This window comes from Saccostrea cucullata, unplaced genomic scaffold (assembly GCF_032062105.1).
Source record: "Saccostrea cucullata isolate Sc308-1 unplaced genomic scaffold, CSIRO_AGI_Scuc_v1 ctg3664, whole genome shotgun sequence".
NCBI classification, from domain to species: Eukaryota; Metazoa; Mollusca; class Bivalvia; order Ostreida; family Ostreidae; genus Saccostrea; species Saccostrea cuccullata.
In genome coordinates, this window is record NW_026932478.1 from 29543 (window position 1) to 50012 (window position 20470).

The 20470-nt window shown below is 33.8% G+C and overlaps 1 protein-coding gene and 1 pseudogene across 1 annotated transcript; one reads left to right on the top strand and one right to left on the bottom strand.

The window, feature by feature from the left end:
* Positions 1 to 339: 339 nt before the first annotated feature.
* Positions 340 to 944, bottom strand: LOC134235235 (uncharacterized; annotated as a pseudogene).
* Positions 945 to 17267: 16323 nt separating this feature from the next.
* LOC134235233 (uncharacterized) lies at positions 17268 to 18456 on the top strand. Its single transcript, XM_062717368.1, has 3 exons — positions 17268 to 17346; positions 17953 to 18090; positions 18298 to 18456. The coding sequence occupies exons 1-3, from the start codon at positions 17292 to 17294 to the stop codon at positions 18435 to 18437; spliced, it is 333 nt and encodes a 110-aa protein (XP_062573352.1). The 5' UTR covers positions 17268 to 17291; the 3' UTR covers positions 18438 to 18456.
* The last annotated feature ends 2014 nt before the right edge of the window (positions 18457 to 20470 follow it).

Sequence of the window (20470 nt, forward strand, 5' to 3'; positions counted from 1 at the left end):
TCAATCTTGCCACGGACACAGTTCAACACAAACTTCAAAATATTTATAAATTACTTACTTTTGCTTTATATTTTATGTTCAATCATTTTGCTTTATATTTACTCTAAATCTCATTTGAAAGTTCAAATCACATGTATACTATCAATATTTCAAAATCACCTATATCATTCAACATCAAATAATAAGTCCATAATATGAACAGTTCAAAGGTTAAATTGAAGGTGACGATTTCGCCACATGGGCACCAAAGGTGCCCACCGCCACCTGGTGGGGGTAGGCAACTTCAATTTAACCAACCACTGTGGACCTGCTACATGTACTTTAATTTACATACCCCTTACACCTAACCCACGGGAAAAATCACACCCCTCTTATCTTTGAAAAAATATTCTAGTGCCCCTTGTAAATCATTAAGGTATATGTCATTTCCAAGACTGGAAAGATGAACTCCATCTTGACTATATAACTGCTTTGGTTTTCCCACAAATTGAGGATGTCTTACGAGTTTTCCCCCACACCCCAGTATCTCTTTAGCCGCTGCCCTATTTATTCTATTACGGGATTGTTCCATTGCCCGGCCATTTTCTGAGTAACGCCAAGCTATTCTCGGCAATAGAAAGGACCAAACTAACGTGGAAAAACAGATGCTATGAACCTTATATCCCATCTTACCCTATATAATAGCTTTTCGATTTTTATTTGTCCAATGTCATTGGCACCACAATGAATCACAATAAAATTTGGAGGGCTCTCAAATTGTGCTATCCATCGAAGTTTACATGTGAGATCTACAAATCGTAACCCCCTGTATCCCTGCCACCAAAGGTCAATCCCTCTTGTCTGGAGTCCTAAGCCCCGCCCCCTGGTCTTCTAATAGCTGCTATACTTGCATGTCTGATAATAGATGAACCTACTATCCACACTGAACTTCTCCCTCCTGTAAAAATTTATATAACTTTGTTAGCATTTATGTGATTTGTAAGGGGGGACCTGATATAGTTTGAAAGGCACTAGACCTCCATCTCCCTGCTATCTTTATTTGTTCATCAGACAAACCTTTTTCTGCTGCAGCTGTAGCTGCCCCTATTCTAAAGGAATGAGGTGTATAAAACTGATCACTGTAACCTTACACTGCCAAACCCTTCCCCATTACTGATGAAACTGATATCTAGTAATGACCTTTCCCCCAAAGTGACAAAATAGCGGGCCAGGTATTTTGGGACGCAAGCTTAAGTATTTTTTCATACACTGCACTTGGCAAATAACCCCCCCCCCCCCCGTGCTCACCCAAAACAATTGTCACGCCCTTGCCATATTGATCAGTCTTTGAATATCTTAACAAGATCTGCAATTTATCATTTTGAATATGTACGTCTTGGATTCCTAGTATAGATTCTAAGGTATTGCCTTTAGATAAAGCTAGCTCCCCCACCCTAAGAAAAGCGAAGTATGCTAAGGTGTAAACTGCTGAAAACAAAGTAGCCTCATAGTTGTTATGACATACATTCACTAAAACCCTGACTAACTGCCCCAGTATGTTCTCTGTTAATGGTAGTCTCCCATCTGACCTATTTTTACTCCGTTTAAACCCCTGGAGAAGTTTCGCTACCAGAAATCTATCTGTTGAATCTACTAACCCCTCAATTTTGCACTTGTATCCTATAGCTGATATATATGCCCGAGCTGAAGAATCCGAGTAACCATGTGTAAAGACAGGTAAGCTGTAAAATTTACTAAATCTTGAATGGGGGGAGGCCAAATACCAGGCAACTTGGTTTGTACTCTAAATTTCTCAAATGCTGAAATTCCTGTCATATACATGTAAGAAGAAAGGGTATTTGAAGAATTAGCTGCATTTAACAATCGTGTGGCTTCACTTCTGAGATCATCATCTGAAATGTTGCTGGGATTAGACCTGGATCCTTTCTGGCTCCTGGAGCAAGCTCCCGAAATCGTTTCCACTGCTTGCGAGAAATTGCATCCGCTATACAATTATCTAAACCAGCTATATGTTTAGCTTTAAAAATTATGTTATATTTCATTACAAGTAAGACCAGTTTTCTTAACAAATGCATTATCCTTTTTGACTTTGAAGACTGTGAATTGAGGATGGCCACTCATGCTACATTATCAGTATGAAATTGCACCTTTTTCCCACTTAAAAATTCCCCCCAAACCAACAATGACATAACTATAGGCACCAGTTCTAAAAAAGTAATGTCTCTCATTATGGACTGATTTCCCAACTACTAGGCCACTGATAATACATCCATTTCCCCCCAAAATAAGAACCACATCCCAATTGACTTGACCCTGCACTATCAGTATATAATTGAAGAACCCTAGAATTTGTCCATTCCTTTTGTGGGAAATAAGCTATGCCATTGAAATTGTTTAAAAAAACTTAGCCACATTGTCATATCTTGTTTAAGTTCATCAGAAATGCGGATAAAATACTCTGGATTTGAGATGCCTATCAACGCATCATAAAACCTTCTGTTAAAAGCCCGTCCCCCCCCCCCCCCCCCCGATTGCTTTACTAAAGAAATTAAGTTTCCCAACTAAGGATTCTAAACTGCGAGCCCTAACCTTTTTTCTATCAAGAAGTGATTCTAATAAACCTTTCAATTCTATAATCTTTTCATTAGGAATTCTTATACACATCTGAACTGTATCTATTTCTATTCCTGAAAATACTAGACAGGTGACTGGGCCCCGAGTTTTCCCTGCTGCCAATGGAACCCCAAATTCTTCACAAATCGACTGAAATGAACTCATTAAATCGAGACAGTTTCCTGAACCTTTACTTCCTGCAAAAATGAAATCATCTTGATAATGGGATAAAGTGTGTAAACCCGATTTTGATACTGTAGCCTACTGCAAAAATGTAGAAAACTTTTCAAAAATGGCACAAGATAAAGAACAACCCATAGGGAGACACTTGTCAAAGTAATATTTTCCCTCAAATTTGAAACCTAACAGCTCGAAATCTCCCGGATATTTGGATAAATAGGAAGTAATCTGAAGGCATTTTTGATATCGACCTTGCCTAGTTCAGCCCCCTGACCTAACTCCGAAATCATATCCACCACAGAATCAAAAGAGGCGTATTTAACTGAACATAATTCTGGATCTATAAATGCATTGATGCCAAGGGAAGGAGGGTAAGACAGATGTGTTATCATCCTCCAATCTCAACTTGACTTAGGTACTAAACCTACAGGGGAGATGTGTAGATTAGGCATGAGGGGTTTAGAAAATGGACCCATAACCCGCCCCTCCTTAATTTCCTTTGTAATTTTTTCTTCTAATTGAACTTTGTGTTGATGTGCCGACACTAGATTATTTGAAAAACAACCTATTCTTGGCCCCATGTAATTTAGACTAAATCTATTTGATAACCCATCCAATAACTCCCTAGCTGCTTGTCTTACTGGGTATTTATACAAATATGGAGATATCCTATCAACCCTAATTGGGGAATGACCTAGGTCCCAAATTCCTTTGCCCTGGGAATTGTTTATGCCTTGTGATGGTGGAGGGTGCTCGTGGTCCCCACTGTCTGACCCCTTGAGGGAAACCATATCCTGATGGGCGAATCTGTCGCTGGCTGAAATATGATATGTTGCGTTGTGGATTAGAAGGACAATTCAACATAGAGTGTTCCCGCCCACATTTTAAACACGCATGCAAATATGAACAAGGACTTCTACTGCATTTATTTTCTCCATATTGCCCCAAAGAAGAGGGAGTATTTCGGGTCCCCACCATGTATATCACCCATAGCTCGGAGTCAACTACTGCCCACGACCTAGCTGGGTCCATAGCCATCTTCAGCCTAAATTGTTCATCATATTGCTTCCACCCAATTGATCTTCCTGCCCCAATTCTAATATCATGCATGTATTTCAACATATCTTTACTTTTCTCATTGTGCACAGCTGTAAATATGCTCACATAAATTAAAAATGTGTCAGTCCATTTCTCGATTGATACAATTTTAATGTTGCTCTTTGACCGCGAACACAACTGGCCATCATTTCCCATGATAAAAACCCTGTCACCAGCACTATCCTCAGTATTAGAATTTTTAAGTAAAAGGGCCAAATCAATATATTTGCCTTCCACAATTTTCTGTCTAATTGAGGAACTAACATTATGACCAAGGGAAAACTGGACCGAATTTATTTGGGGAGGAATGAAGCCCTCCGTATTAGTAACGGTCCCTATCGCATTACCTGAGGGGTCAGATGTTAGTGATGCATCAGCATTGACAGTGCTTGTAGAGGGCGAGGGCAATGAAGCTGTCTGTTGATTCTGTTGTAAGGCTGAAGCTGGGGCAACCACATCTGCATCTGGCGTGAGGCTCGTACTCCCCCCCCCCCTTATCCTCCTACCTACGGCGCTTTGTCCTCGTCTCCTTCACTTGACCTCTCTTGACCTTCGGCATGTTCGCTCGAAAATATGACAATTTTTACAGTCAATAATTATAAAAAATATACTGAAATAAAATCAATTAAATCCACTAAATTGTTTGTTTTTTTATAAACGCTTAAACTTCCCTGAGTAAATCTAACGCATTTTTATTAAATGTGCATGTCACCACCCATGTGATGATGTTTGAAGATAATCTGTCTCAATCGAACTAAAAAATACCAATCGAACGAAATACCTGTTAGTATTTCAATCAATGATGATTTTGTCAACAAAATTAAATGTATTTAGCGTAAATAGCAGTAAATTAATGAAAATTTTTGAAGTTAAGAATCAGACACTTTCATCACAAACCCTTCTGCTTCGCTGATTCATGAAAAAGGGGAGATAAATCCAGAAAACAGGTGTGACTAAAATGTTGACACTATTTGGCCAGATAACAAATTTCCGGATTTCTAATGTAAGTGATCAATACTAATAATAAATTTAAAATAAACTGTACAGGGTTATCTTTGATAACGGCGCATATTACCAGACAAGCTGAAATATGCGGTATTATAAAAAGTAGAAAAAATATGAAGTTATATGCACAAACACTATCAGGCCTAGTCAGATATTTCCAACAACGGCGACGTCAGGCGATAATGCGGCGCACCAAATTATCACCAAGTGTTGTGTGGGGCGAGGTATGACCCCTGCTCATACGGGAAAGGAACTGGGGACCAGGGAACGACACATATAGATTTTTCGAAAACTGGTTTGTACATAGTAAACGAATTTCAAAGATTGATGCACTAGCTGAATGATGGAAGAAGCCTTTAGTAGACCTGACAACTAAAAGGTTTAGAGCTGGACGTCATTGTGGAGATCGCCGCTAACTATACGAGCAGTTAGCTTTATGATTGGAAAATTCTCTATTAATCAAAAGAATTAATTCCTTGATTTATTTTGAACCGTAGCATTTGTGAAGTGGATAAATCAATTACTAGAGAAAATCAAATGCATTATATATGCTTTGAACATTTTTTAAAGATGCACATTTCGTGAACCAAGAGTGACGTTTTGACGTCGTCGGTGTTGTGCAGACTGCTTTTTGGAATGATTCGTTGATCGAAGATAAAAATGCTGTTTATAGCGATATTTTATCTTTAACTTTATAATATTTGTGAAACAACAAATATTAAAAATGTTCGCTTTTTTGGATAACCCTCGTAGTTACTAGTGAGTTTTCTCATTTAATTAGATGTTCCCGTGTTTATCTTTTTCCAGACGTGTGCTACATGTATATAAAGTCATATTTTAAAGATTAGAGACAGAAACTACATGTATTCGTCTCTTAAATTAATAAAGTAAACCAATACATTGTACATTAGTAACAATTTTTTTACCAAAACAAATATCATTCAGAGCTGGTCGATGATCATCTGTGCCTACATTTGAGCAATATCCCATTACAAAATAGTTCTAATTGTTACAGGGACCGTTACAAATGTTCCCCATCTCCTCTTCTAATAAAGTAAACCAATATAAGCATTGTACATTAGTAACAATTTTTTACCAAAACAAATATGATTCAGAGGTGGTCGATGATCATCTGTGCCTACATTTGAGCAATATCCCATTACATATTAGTTCTAATTGTTACAGGGACCGTTACAAATGTTCCCCATCTCCTCTTCTAATAAAGTAAACCAATATATGCATTGTACATTAGTAACAATTTTTTTTTACCAAAACAAATATGATTCAGAGGTGGTCGATGATCATCTGTGCCTACATTTGAGCAATATCCCATTACAAATTACATGTAGTTCTAATTGTTACAGGGACCGTTACAAATGTTCCCTATCTCCTCTTCTACTTCCTTTAATTTTGGTGCCCCATTCCCCAATGAGCCTCATTCAACTTATTCCTCAATCATTACTCAATATATTTTACATTATGTATTCCGTGAATAAATTCATACCAAAATATATTCAATCTTTTTTAATCTTAAAAACAAAATTGGAAAGGAAAAATGCTTCGTTTTAGCATGAAATCTGCATTGAGCTGAAAAAAAATTATACCCCACAGCATTTCCATTTGAATCTAAAACCATTGTCATTGATGAAAATCAATGTTAAGAATTGAAAATGGTGAAATTTTGAGTAGAGAGATATTTCACCTTAATGTACACATTTAAAACTCATCAAGGGAGACACACAAGACATAACAAACTCATCTTATATCTGTCTATAAATGTTACGAAAAAAAGTGTGTAAACCGTTAAAAATTAAAAGAGCCGTAATTCCCCCAAATGATTGAATCGGAACGAAATCCAAACTTGATGTGAAATTCATCAAGGTACACCCACATACTAAAAAGAAGCTCAATCTCTCAAGTGCTTGCAAGAAATTTGCAGAAAACCATATGAGACAGTTGGACAGACTGATAGACAAATGGAGAGAACATATGCGGATCTGGAGGAGGTTGGGTTAGTAGGGGTAGGACACTTAAAGATCATGGGGAGTTCTGAATTGATGACTTTGACCTTCGACCTCAAAATCAATATAGGGTTTTTCTTACGGACAAGTTCAATTTATTCACCCAGAGCATAATAATGGTAGAATAAACTGAACAATTTGAACTTAAACCTATCCCTCAAACCACCCAAATAATGTACCCGTGTCCCAGTAGTTGCACGAAAAAGACCCCTCACTGATCAATGGCCCTAAGTGCCGAGCATAGGACAAAATTTGCAGCTCTCCAATGGCAAGTGGTGTGTTACAACGCGATTTATAAAATTACGTACTTTGAAAATTTTTTTCAAAGTACGTTAAATTTTTGGACCAAGTTAACGCACTTTGAAGAAATAATTTTTATTTTCAAAGTGCGTTAATATCGACCATATTAACGCACTTTGAAAAAATGTACACGGCTTAAAGTTTTAGCAAATTTTAGATATGATAAAAAATTTATTCAAACCTGACTGAATAACTTTTTTGTTGATGACGTCACTTCAGGATCTGAGTTATGGACGTCTTAAAAATGACCCTTAGAGGTACGGGAAATGCAACAAATTAGAGTCCAAGATTTATCCCGAATAAAAATAATTCTCCAACACACCATAAATATTGTTAATTTTTTTCATTATTTTACGTTAACTTAACAGCCTTGTCTCTGAGAAAAGCATGCAAAATTTGAAAAATTGTCCTAAAGGTTGTATATAGGGCTTTTCATTTTGTCATATATTTTTAATATCTGGGTTGTATCAGGATATAAAAAATAGATCTTAAAAGTGTGTCACGTGTTTCTATTTTTATTTATACTTAAGTTTATCCATTTAGTGGTTTATAAAGAATTCATAGCCCCCCCCCCCCCAACCCGGTCTCTTTTTCCATGTATATTTTTTATTTAAAGTCATTAAGTATTAAATTGAGGGCTATGTACTTTTTACTTTGTACTTTGTTTAAATTCTATAATACAGACAGGAAGAACTATAGAAATTAACTTTTTTTTTTAGTTTTGGACATGTTTTGAGCTATTTTTGAGTAGCTCTAACTGTATCCTTGAAATTTTTTATGTGAAAATTTCACAAACTTTGACTTTCAATATTTTCTAAAGTATACATTGGCCAAGGGCATTTTTTTCATATTTTGTTAACATAGGCATTCTTAACAATAAGCAATAAAATTTGCTGGATTAAAACATCCCCCCTGTTTACTAGAATAGTTTCAATTCCACTAAAAATTGTCACTTTTTCCAAATTTTGGAACAGTGCCAATTTCATGACCTATTTGCACTAAACCAAAATGAATGTCAATTATTCTGACTATGCATTTAAGAAGAACTAACCTTTATTCTTTTACAACAAAACAGAATATTTGAATAATTTTTAAAATCGCAATTTTTTTCTCCTCAAAATATGTCTAAAAAGTTAAAAAATTACCTCAAATTTTATTGCATAAGAGCTATTTTAGTAACAGGCCATGAAACGTATGTGGGTTTGATTAGCTCAATAAAAAATTGTCTGATTTCATTTTATGCATAGTAGATTTGGCTCATAAAATTTGAAGGCAATTGGAGAAACCTGCTTTCGGACTATTTTGCATGTTTTTCTCGGAGACAGGCTGTTAAATTTATGGAGAGAATTAAAAAATACATATATTTTGTAAGGAAAGATAAAAGAAATTCCTCTTTCTCGATAAGGATATATCAATTCATCAGGTTTCGAAAGAATTATAAGGAAAAACTGCAGTTTATTACTAAAATCTAAGTCTGAAAATTTTATTAGAAATATATTTTTTTCAAAGTGCGTTAAGTGCCTCCATGGTAAAATATGTTGATGTATACTTTAAACGCGCTTTGAATTTTTTTTTTACAAAGTGCGTTAATGTTGTCCCAAAAAAAAAAAATTTTTCAAAGTGCGTTGATTTATCCCAGTTTTAACGCACTTTGAAAAAGTTTTCAAAGTGCGTAATTTATTCAAAGTGCGTTGCCACAGTGATGTCGTCTCCATTTAAGTGGAAAATTCTCAAGAGGAACCTTAAACAACATACAATCAATCAATCATAATAATGGTACATGGGGTTCTTTAATAACACATATCTACATTATAAATAAACTGGTCATAGATACATAAACAAAACAAAAACACATGACAGATGACTGAAAAAGGAAAAAAAATCAAAGAGGGAAAATATATCAAGGAGGACAGACAGCATCGTAAATTTTTACAATAAACATTCATAGTTTTTTCAGCATTTTTTCTTCTTTAGTTGACATTAGTTTCATAATTTTAATATTTGGCATATTGGAATAATAATTGCCTAGGTAATATATCCTCACATCAACTTAAGTTTTACATTATAAGATATAATGAAATTCATCAGCATTATGACAAAGTTTACAGTTTTTATCCCCACAGTGGTATACAGAAAGACCGCAATTAATATCCTCCACTGTCATTGAAAGCAGGGGACAAAATATATTTTCCTATTCTGTCTGAAGAACATAAAATAGTTTTGAGGAAAGGTAAAACAAGACCTATTCTGCTTGAATGTCCTGACGATTTTGACATATTATGTTGGAAAATGCATACAAAATAATTATAGCAACGATTTGAATATGTTTATTCGTATTTATTAATAATAATATTTGATTAAAAGAGCTAAATTTAACAAGCATTCTGATAGTATTGCATTAGCAACACTGGTCCCCCTAATATCAAATGTAATAAAATTATTTAAGATTGAAAATGCTGTATCCATCAAAAATTGGACAGAGAGACAGAAAGTTATCCCTAAGTGCCTCTCTGCTCTGCAGGTGACGCAAAATATGCAAGTCAAATGTGATGAATTCATGATTCTTTAAAAAAAAATGTGCTCTTTATATTCATCTTTATACCCCCCAAAAAAACTAGCTATCATGTATCATTGGCTATTTATCATGTACCAATGGTTATTTAGTACTCTGTTTCCAAATATTTACATTGTGTAACACATTGTCTTATACGGAAGCGTATTAGTGCCACGCAATATTTTTTTTAAGTTGGTAATTTCAACTTTAAAATTGGAAATTCCAACTTTAAAGTTGGAAATTCCAACTTAAAAGTTGGTAATTCCAACTTTAATCTTGGAAATTCCAACTTTAATCTTGGCTTTTCCAACTTTAAAGTTGGTAATTCCAACTTTAACTAGTGCTAATTGTAACGGGGACCGTTACAAATGTTCCCCAAACGATCCCCAACACCTTTTTGGTCCCATATTCCCTGTAAGCTTCATTAAATAAGACAAACTCTGTGCATTTTGACTTTAACAACGTTTTCTCAGAAGGATACCAATTATATTCAAATTTTAGCATTGCACCCGTGCGCATGTGAATGCACGTGCGTTATGATCATATCATCTTGTCTACACTATCTACATGTTTTAATATACAATATATTAAAGCATTCAGTCCAAAAGTATGAAAAATCACTCTTTCAAGTATATTTTTAATTTCATTCTTTCCAAATGCACGCACGTGCGTGCACGTGCATGATGACCATACCTTCTTTTAGGAGTCTCATATATCTATCTATTTTCTAAATCCCATCCTGTTTGGTTGAAAACCAAGGGAGTTATAGCCATTTCAAGTTTCAGCCAATCAGATTGCAGTACACGTGCATGCGCGTGCATGCATTTTGTGATTTTTTTATTCAAAGTATATTGTAGGATATCCTAATGCATGACAGTGTTTTAAATTTCAAAGCATTTCGTCAAAAAACAAAGTAGATATAGCCATTTAAAGTTTCAGCCAATCAGATTGCAGCACGCGGGCATGCGCATGCTTTCATGAAAATTCTTATATATCATGCTGTAGATATTCATAATGTAGGTCTATGTTCATAATTTCAGAGGATTATGACAAGAAACAATCAAGATATTGAGACTTTAGTTTCAGCCAATCAGAGCGAAGCGCACGTGCATGCGCGTGCGATCTTACTTTTTTGACCATGTCATTTTGTCTATGCTTCTAATATATAGTTATAAAATGAGTTTCAAAGCATTTCATCAATAATTTAAATAGTTACGTCTGTATCAATTATATTGGACATTTCTCGTGTTGCACGTGCGAGCTCTTGCAAGCACATGTGCATGCACATGCTTTCATGATCAATCTTATATTACAGGCTGTAGATCTCCCTAATGTATGACTATGTTCAAAATTTCAAATGATTTTATCAAAAAACAAAAAAGATATTGAGACTTTAGTTTCAGCCAATCAGAGCGAAGCACACGTGCATGCGCGTGCGATCTTGCTATTTTGACCATGTCATCTTGTCTATACTACTATTATATTCTTACATTATGAGTTTCAAAGCATTTTATCAAAAAATAGAAAAGTTACGGCTATATCTATTATACTGGTCATTTCACGTGTTGCACGTGCGCGCTCTTGCAAGCACGTGCGCGCAAAATGACCTTGATTCCGCAAATCTACATCACATGTCTACTGACCCTAAAAAGGTTTTACCTAAGTCGGATGTGTAGTTTACAAGATCACTCCCGGACAAAAAAGTACCCAGGAAGAAGAAGAAGAAGAAAAATAATAATAACTAGAATCTTGTTGCCATGGCAACAAATAAGTCTTCCGTTCTTCTAAATCTGTTAGAATTTGCTTTTTTTCTCTGCAAAAAACGTAGAAATCAAATCTACTCAAAAAGAAAAAAAATGCAAAAAGGTCTTTCAGTACTTAAGGTACTTTGATTTTCATGATCAATCTTGTTCTGATGCATTAGAGCTACATATGTACTATCATAGACAAACCAACAGACGAACGAACACCGTACTCTCATAAACTTCACTGTGTTTATGTTTTGGCACAATTGTGATAATGTTATAAAAATGTCATGAACTATTAGTTAGTAAAGAAATAAAACGTAAAGTCGTTGATTTTTAAAGTAATAGTATCGAGATTTACCAGCAGAAAGATTAATTTATTCAATAACAGGAATTATTCAGCAATCGATTAATTGATTATATGTTGTTTAACGTCCCTCTCGAGAATTTTTCACATGGGGAAGCCTCCACTCGCCGGTGGAGACTGCAAAATGTTGTCCTATAACTTGGCGCTTATCGCCACTGAGCAGTGGGGAATCTTTTTGAGCCAGTACCATCAGACACACGGGACCTCGATTTAAACGATCTCATCTGAAGGACCGGTCTCCACGTCCCACAACTGAAGTCCATAACATCTATAGGCGCTTGGTTTCAGGATTGTGTATTTTGTGTATTACTAGTATGTGTTTTTCTATGTGTGTCTGAATACCATCATCAAAATAAAAATAAAAATTCGCTGAAATTAGCACGTTTTAAAAATGTCATATTTACTGTATATAAAAACTAGAGGTACTGTGAGCAATGAGCTCACTAAATGATACCCCCCGCCTCCCATATGGTTATAACTGTGACAAAGTCCATGTTTTGCCGTGGCCGTGAAACCCAAAATATGTGTCAGATCAAGAAGTAAAATAGGAGGTGCACAATGGCAATATGTAATAAAGATTCTATGAAAGTTTCATTAAGTTTCATTCAGTGGTTTAAGAGGAGTTGCGGATAAGAGATGGATACCCCAACGCATAATAGTCAGACGGACGGACGGACGTACAGACGGACGGACGGACGGACGGAATTAACGATTACTATAGACCCTCCCGCTTTTCAAGCGGGGGGTATAAAAAGTAAAGGAGCGCCACTCTCCATCTTGTAAATCAGGGAGTGCCTTGGTCCACACTTAATTTTCATCTATCTCTACATTTTTCCTACTAGTGTCGGGTGAGATCTAGCTTCAAAAATGATTGATTAACGCCTTTCAAACGTCTGCCGATTTGAACTTGCCCTATAAAACATGCAGTAAACCCAAAACGTCCTCGATTCTTGCACCTGTTTATCGAAAGCAACGGAAGTGCCGATTTTTAACGATGAAAAATGTAGAGGCGTCCCGGAATTACATAGAAAATCTAGAGAGGTCAGAAACCGCGCCAAACTTGTTCTCTCTAGATTTTCCGTGTAATTCCGGGACGCCTCTACATTTCTCATCGTTAAAAATCGGCGATGAAAAATTCAATCCTGAAACCAAGCGCCTATGATATATGATGCTCTAGCCATGTTTTTATTTTTATTTTTCATTTCACAAATTTGTTGCATCAGATTTTCTGAAGATCATACTTAATAAAGATCATTTCGAACAACTTTATTGCAATGCATACAGCGTCCGGTGATTTTGATTAACAGGTCAATACATGTGCACTTCGCGAGATATTTCTTAAGCAGAAAAATATACAGAGATTGACTATGACGGACTATGAAATCAGAAAATATTTAATAAAGAATGGGTACAACTGATATAGAACTGATATTTTGTCTATGTAAATGGATAGGATAATCGGGATTAAAAGGGAATCTCTCTCTCTCTCTCTCTCTCTCTCTCTCTCTCTCTCTCTCTCTCTCTCTCAGACATGTGAATTTCAGTATCTTGCATAATGAAAAATCTACTATTATAGAATTTGAAATTCTGTATACATGTTTATGGTAATTATAACCAAATGTTTCAGGTTTAATTGTATAACGATTCAAAAGCCAATACTTGCAAGAATGTCTCCGAATATAATCAATAGGGGGGGGGGCTTCAAAAGAATTACATACTCAGTAATTTTATGTTTTATGAATTATAAGGAAAATCCATCAGGTTGCATGTACATACATATAATCATATAACATTGCATAAAATTCATTCGTATAGTTATACTTTATCCAACATATCAACTGACCTTTCACTTACTAGCAGATGTTTTAGCGTAGCATTATTTCACACAGAATCGCGTTTTCACATAATGTTAACCCTTTGAGTATTAGTATTTCACAAAAATCCAAGAATCGCTTTTTCTCATCTTTTATAACTTCTCGGGTATATAAAAGTATAGATCATGTAAAATAAATAACAACGACTTTTTATCAATGAAATATACATGTTAAAACAAAATCTAATCTATAGATTGTTTTTCTTTCTTTTAATTATAAGTGGCAGATATCAATTTATTTCTAAAAGCTTTTAATTACATTTACTCTTCTTTCGCTCAGTTCCCTTTTGAGTACATGTAATATTTTAGAATCGAAAATAAAACTCTGATTCCGGGATAATTTCGCATTCAAATCAGAGAATGAATTAAGAATATTTTATGTATATATATTCATGTGTAAAATCATAACTGCCATTACAGACTTACACTACGCTGGCAACTTTAAACTATGCATATACTGAAAGCGGTAACTAACGTAATCTTACCTGTGATTTGAACATATTTTATTGTAATATAATTACAATGGGATTGAGCACAAGTTCTGAAAACTTATAACGCCCTCTCCCTATACATGTAAATTACACATTTATACATGTATTGTCACAGTTAAACATGCTATATAAAGTATTCAGTATTTGCAAAAGTAAACAAATTGATGCATTTTGCATATATGTATAAATATATAAAAAGTTGAACAAATTCATATATTAATATTGGTACAGTAATTAACAAGGAAATCGACCAGAATGCTTAATAAATGTTTGAACTAAAGAAAAGAGATGTTCGTTCTCTGCAGTATTCAGTGAATCAACCCCCATAATAAGACGTGTATCTATATAGTATGTGGATTTTTTCAAATTGTAAAAATTTATGTAAAAATTCATTTCTAGCGTTCGCATACTTGGGACATACGAAAAAATAATGATATGTGTCCTCAACTTTACCGCACGTGCATAAGGGACTTGATATTAAATTGCATCTATAAAGGTCGTTATTCAATACACAATTATGTCGTAGTCTAGTTTGAAGAACATTTAGTAATCAAAGTAAGAAGGTGGAGCAGATCTAGATTTTTAAATCTTACATGTAGAAGTGGATATGGAAACTCAAAGTCTTAATATTTTTTTTTTTATGTGGAATGTGTAGGTCTAGACATCTGCAACGTCATGAATACTACCTCCGCCTTTTTCTCGAAAGTTCTTTTCCCACTTACATGTCAGAGTTATCTATCTTTGCTTATTGTCACTACGTAAATAGAGAAAATGAATTTATTGCCGGAATCTCCAAAATGCAGAATCCGATTGAATAAATAATATGTTTAGTATTTTTGTAGAATGATTTGTATATACATCGCTGTAATGTATACTGCGTACAATACTATTTTCTTCAAAGTGCTTAGTTGACACAGAACGGATATTTTTTTTTTACATATAAATTTGTAAATAAATAACTTTCAATATACAGACTAACACTACACAGCCAAATTAAAATTTTACATATAATGGATTAAGTAGCATGCAAAAGATGAAATATTGAATGTGTAAATATGTTGATCTGGAGAGTGTTTATGTCTCTGAAGTCATCAATACTATTTCCGCCTTTATCTCGAAAGTTCTATTCTCATTCACAGGTCAGAGTTATCTTTCTTTGCCCACCTTATACATACTACGTAAATAGAGAAAATTTCGGTACCGAAAATATACAAAATGCGGAATCTGATTTAAAAACAAATTATATATTTAGTATTTGTAGAAAAATGTCTGTTTTACTTAAGAATATCTTGAAAAAATATCTAAAAACAAAAAAATCAAAAATTGACCAAAAACAAATTCACTTCCGGTTCGGACAGGAAGTACTGGAAACACGCGAAAACAACTTCAAAACAAATAGAATATCATGATCTAATACTCCTGTAAATTTTATATCTTTACCTCAATCCGTTTCCGAGAAAACTGCCGGACAAAAGTCTATTTAAAAATTCGAAAATCGGCCATAACTTCAGACCGGAAGTGAATTTTTCAAAAAACGGAATTTTATATAAACTTCATATATCAACCTACTTACATATGAAAAATTGTGAAAATCTATCCAGCCATCTCTGAGTAATCGCGCTCACAAAATTTGGGAGGAATAATAATAATAATAATAATAATAATAAAAAGAAACAATACAAACACTATAAGTCTTCCGTTGTGAACGGAAGACTTAATAAGAAACAGAGTAAAAACAATATGTTCCCCAACTTCGTTTGGGGAACATAATTTTGGCTTTTCCAACTTTATTTTCCAATTATTTATTTTCTTATTAATTTTTTGCTTGTCAACATATTTCTGGCTGGGATACCCCCCCCCCTCCCATCCTCTGAAAAAAAATCCTGGAACCGGCGCGGGCCAGTACAGAATTGATACATTTAGTTATGTTGTATATTTAGCACAAAATTTTTCATTCGATTAAATAAAATTTTATTACATCGAGTACTTAATTGTTGTCTCATTTTTATAGCTTATTCTTTCATACAATACATAATGACTAATATCTGTAATTGGTTAAGTTGGAATCCTGTCATGTACGGAATTCTGTGTACATAATTTATATGAAGTTAATTTCAATATAATTACACAAGAGGACTAAAAGGAATATAAGGATATCTAATTAAAAGTTTTATGTAAGGTCTTAAGGAAGGTCAAGGTAAAAAATAAAGCCAACACAGATAGAAAGAGTTAACAATTTATTTCAATGAGCTAGTATTTTATTTCCATTAAATATTGTTTATGTACCATATAATAACTCCCCATAGCCCAGTCCGTCCTTCTTATCCCCCCCCCCCTCTTTCGCGATCGGCCCCCTACCCCTAGATTGCAATGATAATCTGCAAAGAAATATATTTCAGTGTGTTAATTTTACATTAATTAAGTTGCTGATATACTTTAAAACAAAAAAAAAAACTAAGACAGTGGATGGAAAAGGGGGGGGGGGGTAGAAAAGCTCGAATAAAAGTTGGAAAAGCCAAGATTAAAGTTGGAATTACCGAGATTAAAGTTGGAATTTCCAACTTTAAAGTTGGAAAAGCCAAGATTAAAGTTGGAATTACCAACTTTAAAAAAAATATTGCGTGGCACTAATACGCTTCCGTAGTCTTATCAAGTTACCAAATTGAATTTTTTTAACGCAGAAATAGTATAAATTAAATTAAACCGTAACTTTGCCAGATGACAATCTTCAGGTAGGTAACAATTCTTGGGTAGGTATTTATATGTATGTATTTTATCTGATATGTTCGTTACCATCTTCAAAGTTCTTACATCAATAGTATATTGTGTTTTATTCTGATTATTTCTTTTAAACTTTTTTAAAAAATATATTTTAAACTAAAGAAAGAACATTTTCATCTTTTATAGATTATTGTTTAAAATAAAAATTCTGATATTTTAAAAGTTGAAAATAAACTGATCTTACATGTCAAGGCAAGGAGCATATCTGTAATTAAAAAATCAGATATTTTAATTTCAGAAAAGTATCCCTGTATACCAGAAAGATGTCATTAATAGCTATTACAGTCATTTTCTCTCTGGCTGCTTCCACTTTACAAGGTACGTACATTGTTTTGTTTGTTTAAAGTTTCATGCATTATTGAGTAATTGGATCATTAGACTTCTAAAAAAATTTCCTTTCCCCATTCTCCATATTGTGAACATTGTAGAAAAGTCAGTTTATAAGGTCAATCCTTGATTTCCTTGAAATTTTCATTGTCAATCAGATTGTACTTTCTTTTTATGTTGGGATCTTTAATTTTTTTTTACTTTGACTTTGTAAGTTTTTTAATGTTACATTTTTCTGAATGTAAAGACAACTTTTTTTTTAAATATTTGCACTGTCATTAATGTTGATGTCAGGATTACTTTTTATGTTTTCACTTTTATATATCAACAATTACATTTTTGTTAATATTCACACTGTTACTTTTTAATTGTTGACATTCTTTTTATTGCCGAATTGCACTCCTTCAATTAACTACAGTGTATTCTAATTTTTTTTCAAAATGATAAGAATATGTACAAAATAGCTCCCAAAAATGATGTTTTGCACCACCAATGCAAGCTTAGAAATGTCAAACTTTGATTCAAATGAGAGAGAGAGAGAGACTTGATGCTGGTTTTATTAAAAGAACTTACTTAATATTAAAAATAATTCTTCAGTTAGTTGGCCTCGAGGGACATATACCCTCGTAAAACCTAAATCTGGATGTCCCCGGGGCTGGCTTGAGGGATGGAGACATCAGGACAGTGAAGACACACACAATAAAATTTTTTTCACTCCAAGGCACCACTTTGCAGGTATTTTTAAGAAGAATTTTACGGTGTCTGACAGAACAAAAATTACTAGTTCTCAAATGCAATTTTGTAAAATAAAAACCATAAAAGACATAAAAAATAAATAAGGCAATTAGAAAATGTAGTAAACATTTTCAAATATACGTAAATATATAAATAAATAAATATATGCTATAAGGAGTGAAAAAAAGAATTTTATTCTAAATTCAGGTTCTTTCCGTAGTGGAGGCGTCAAGTATCAATATTGTACCAAGGACCCACATCAATTCAGCAACAGAAATTATTGGCCCAGGGGAAACTACTGCATCCTGAAACACGGACCTTCATGCCCAAGATGTAAGAACTTTTAAAGTAATACACGCCACATGAATGTCGATTTTTGTGCGAAACAAAATGATTAAGGATATACGATCCTCAGCCAGGAAGGATAACTCTTTAATTTTTAATTTAGTTCAAAAAGTATTAAAAATAAGGCTTGAAATGGAAATTTTTTCATGCAACAATTTTCATTTTATGCGTCTACATATGATTCAATGCTCTTTAAAGTTTTAACAAACGTTATTTAAAAAGTTGACATTTGTACCTCATAAAATGAAGTAAAACTTGCATATTTAAAAAAAATCAATTTTCTTTTAATTTAGCCTTAGTTACCAATGTTTACTAAGCATGGTCTTGAAATTAAAAGTGATTTACAATGTTTTCTTTGAAAGGAAACACTTCATACACTATGCATTATGAAACAATGGAAGAAAGTAGGAGAAAGTAAAGTACAAATAATTGTAAAATTCATGCAATTTTCTTTAAAAGCCTGGATACCTATGATTTTTATTCCTAAAATGTATTTCTTGATCAATTATCAATTAAAAAATATGCAGTAGGTAGTTCAAATCGCATTTCCTGAAAAATTATTCGAGATTTACTAATTTTCCCTATATAATATGATTAAATTTAAAGATGAATTTTAAAGGAACACCGTGGGTAAATACATTTTAATTTGAGAATTTAGAAACATCTTTGTGATCATTTTCAATTACTCAATGCCTGATTTTCAGAACCTGAGGATCGGATAACCTTAAATGATTTGAAACACACGAAGTGTAATGAAAAAATAATACTTTCCACAAAATCTAACTCTAGAAGCCGTTGTTATAACAAAAAAATTTAAGCAATAACTGCACTTTTCATGAATATTTATGAAGGAAGTGTGTAAATAGTAGGCCTATATTTAGAAACGCATGTCCATAGGAAATCATAGACAACGAGGTATGTTTAAGGAATCACTGTCTAGTTTTGAGAGTATGCCAGGGCATCAACAATAGTGGGAAACATGGGATAATTTTCATAACGGGCGAAGCCCGTTATGCTAAAATTATTCATGTTTCCCACTACTGTTGATGTCCCTGGCATACTCTCAAAACTAGACAGTGATTTAATTCCTTATATTTCCATTTCATTGCGAAATAAAATTGCAGACTTAGACATTAAAAATGTAGACTTATAGATTTAAATTACACGAGAACTTCCATGCTTATTTCAATATAGTCCTCGCACACTGTCGTCAAACACAAAGGCAGTCGCACGAGATTTACATGCATATTTGGCCTCCTTGGCGTCAGACACAAAGACAGATGCGCACGAGATTTGCATGCGTATTAGGCCTCCTTAGCTCCTGACCTATCGACCTGCCTAATTTACATTCTGGCAGAATTATCAAGAAATAAACTCCCCCTTACTTTCAAAGAGTTATCACAAAGAAAAAAATTAGAAATGGAAATATTGCATTTTGACAACGATTATTAATAAAAGGTTAATATGTGTCATAACACAGTAGATGGTTGATGCTGATTACATTGAAAGATAAGTACCATTAAGTAAGACGCTTGCCATCCATTTCAAAAGTGAGTTGTATCTCAAACGGCCTACCTCGTTTTCTTGACGCCATGTTTGTTTATCAATCTAAAAGAAGCGACGGCATCAAGTGATGGATTTATTTTAAAATAATCCTAGCAGGATTATAAGTAATTCTAATTTGATAACTTTATATATATACATTTGTGGTATCTCTCCATTATATAAACATACAGAGAGAAAATATCTTCAATTCTGTATGAAGTTTGTCAAAGGTCAGAGGTCAATACGTGACCTGATCACAGGGCGCAATAATATCTACCGGTACAAAATTATAAAATGACCTGCTTTACTTCATTTTCATGTATAAAAAATGAACAAAATAAGCAACTAAAATGATAATTTTATTTATTTACAATGTAAACAAGTTTTTCATACATTTTTTGGCTATCTATTCAGCCTGTGTACATCTATAGAGAAAACTAGCGCTTGTTGACATTTTTCTTCACTTTTGTCAGCCTCGCAGTCTCTAATT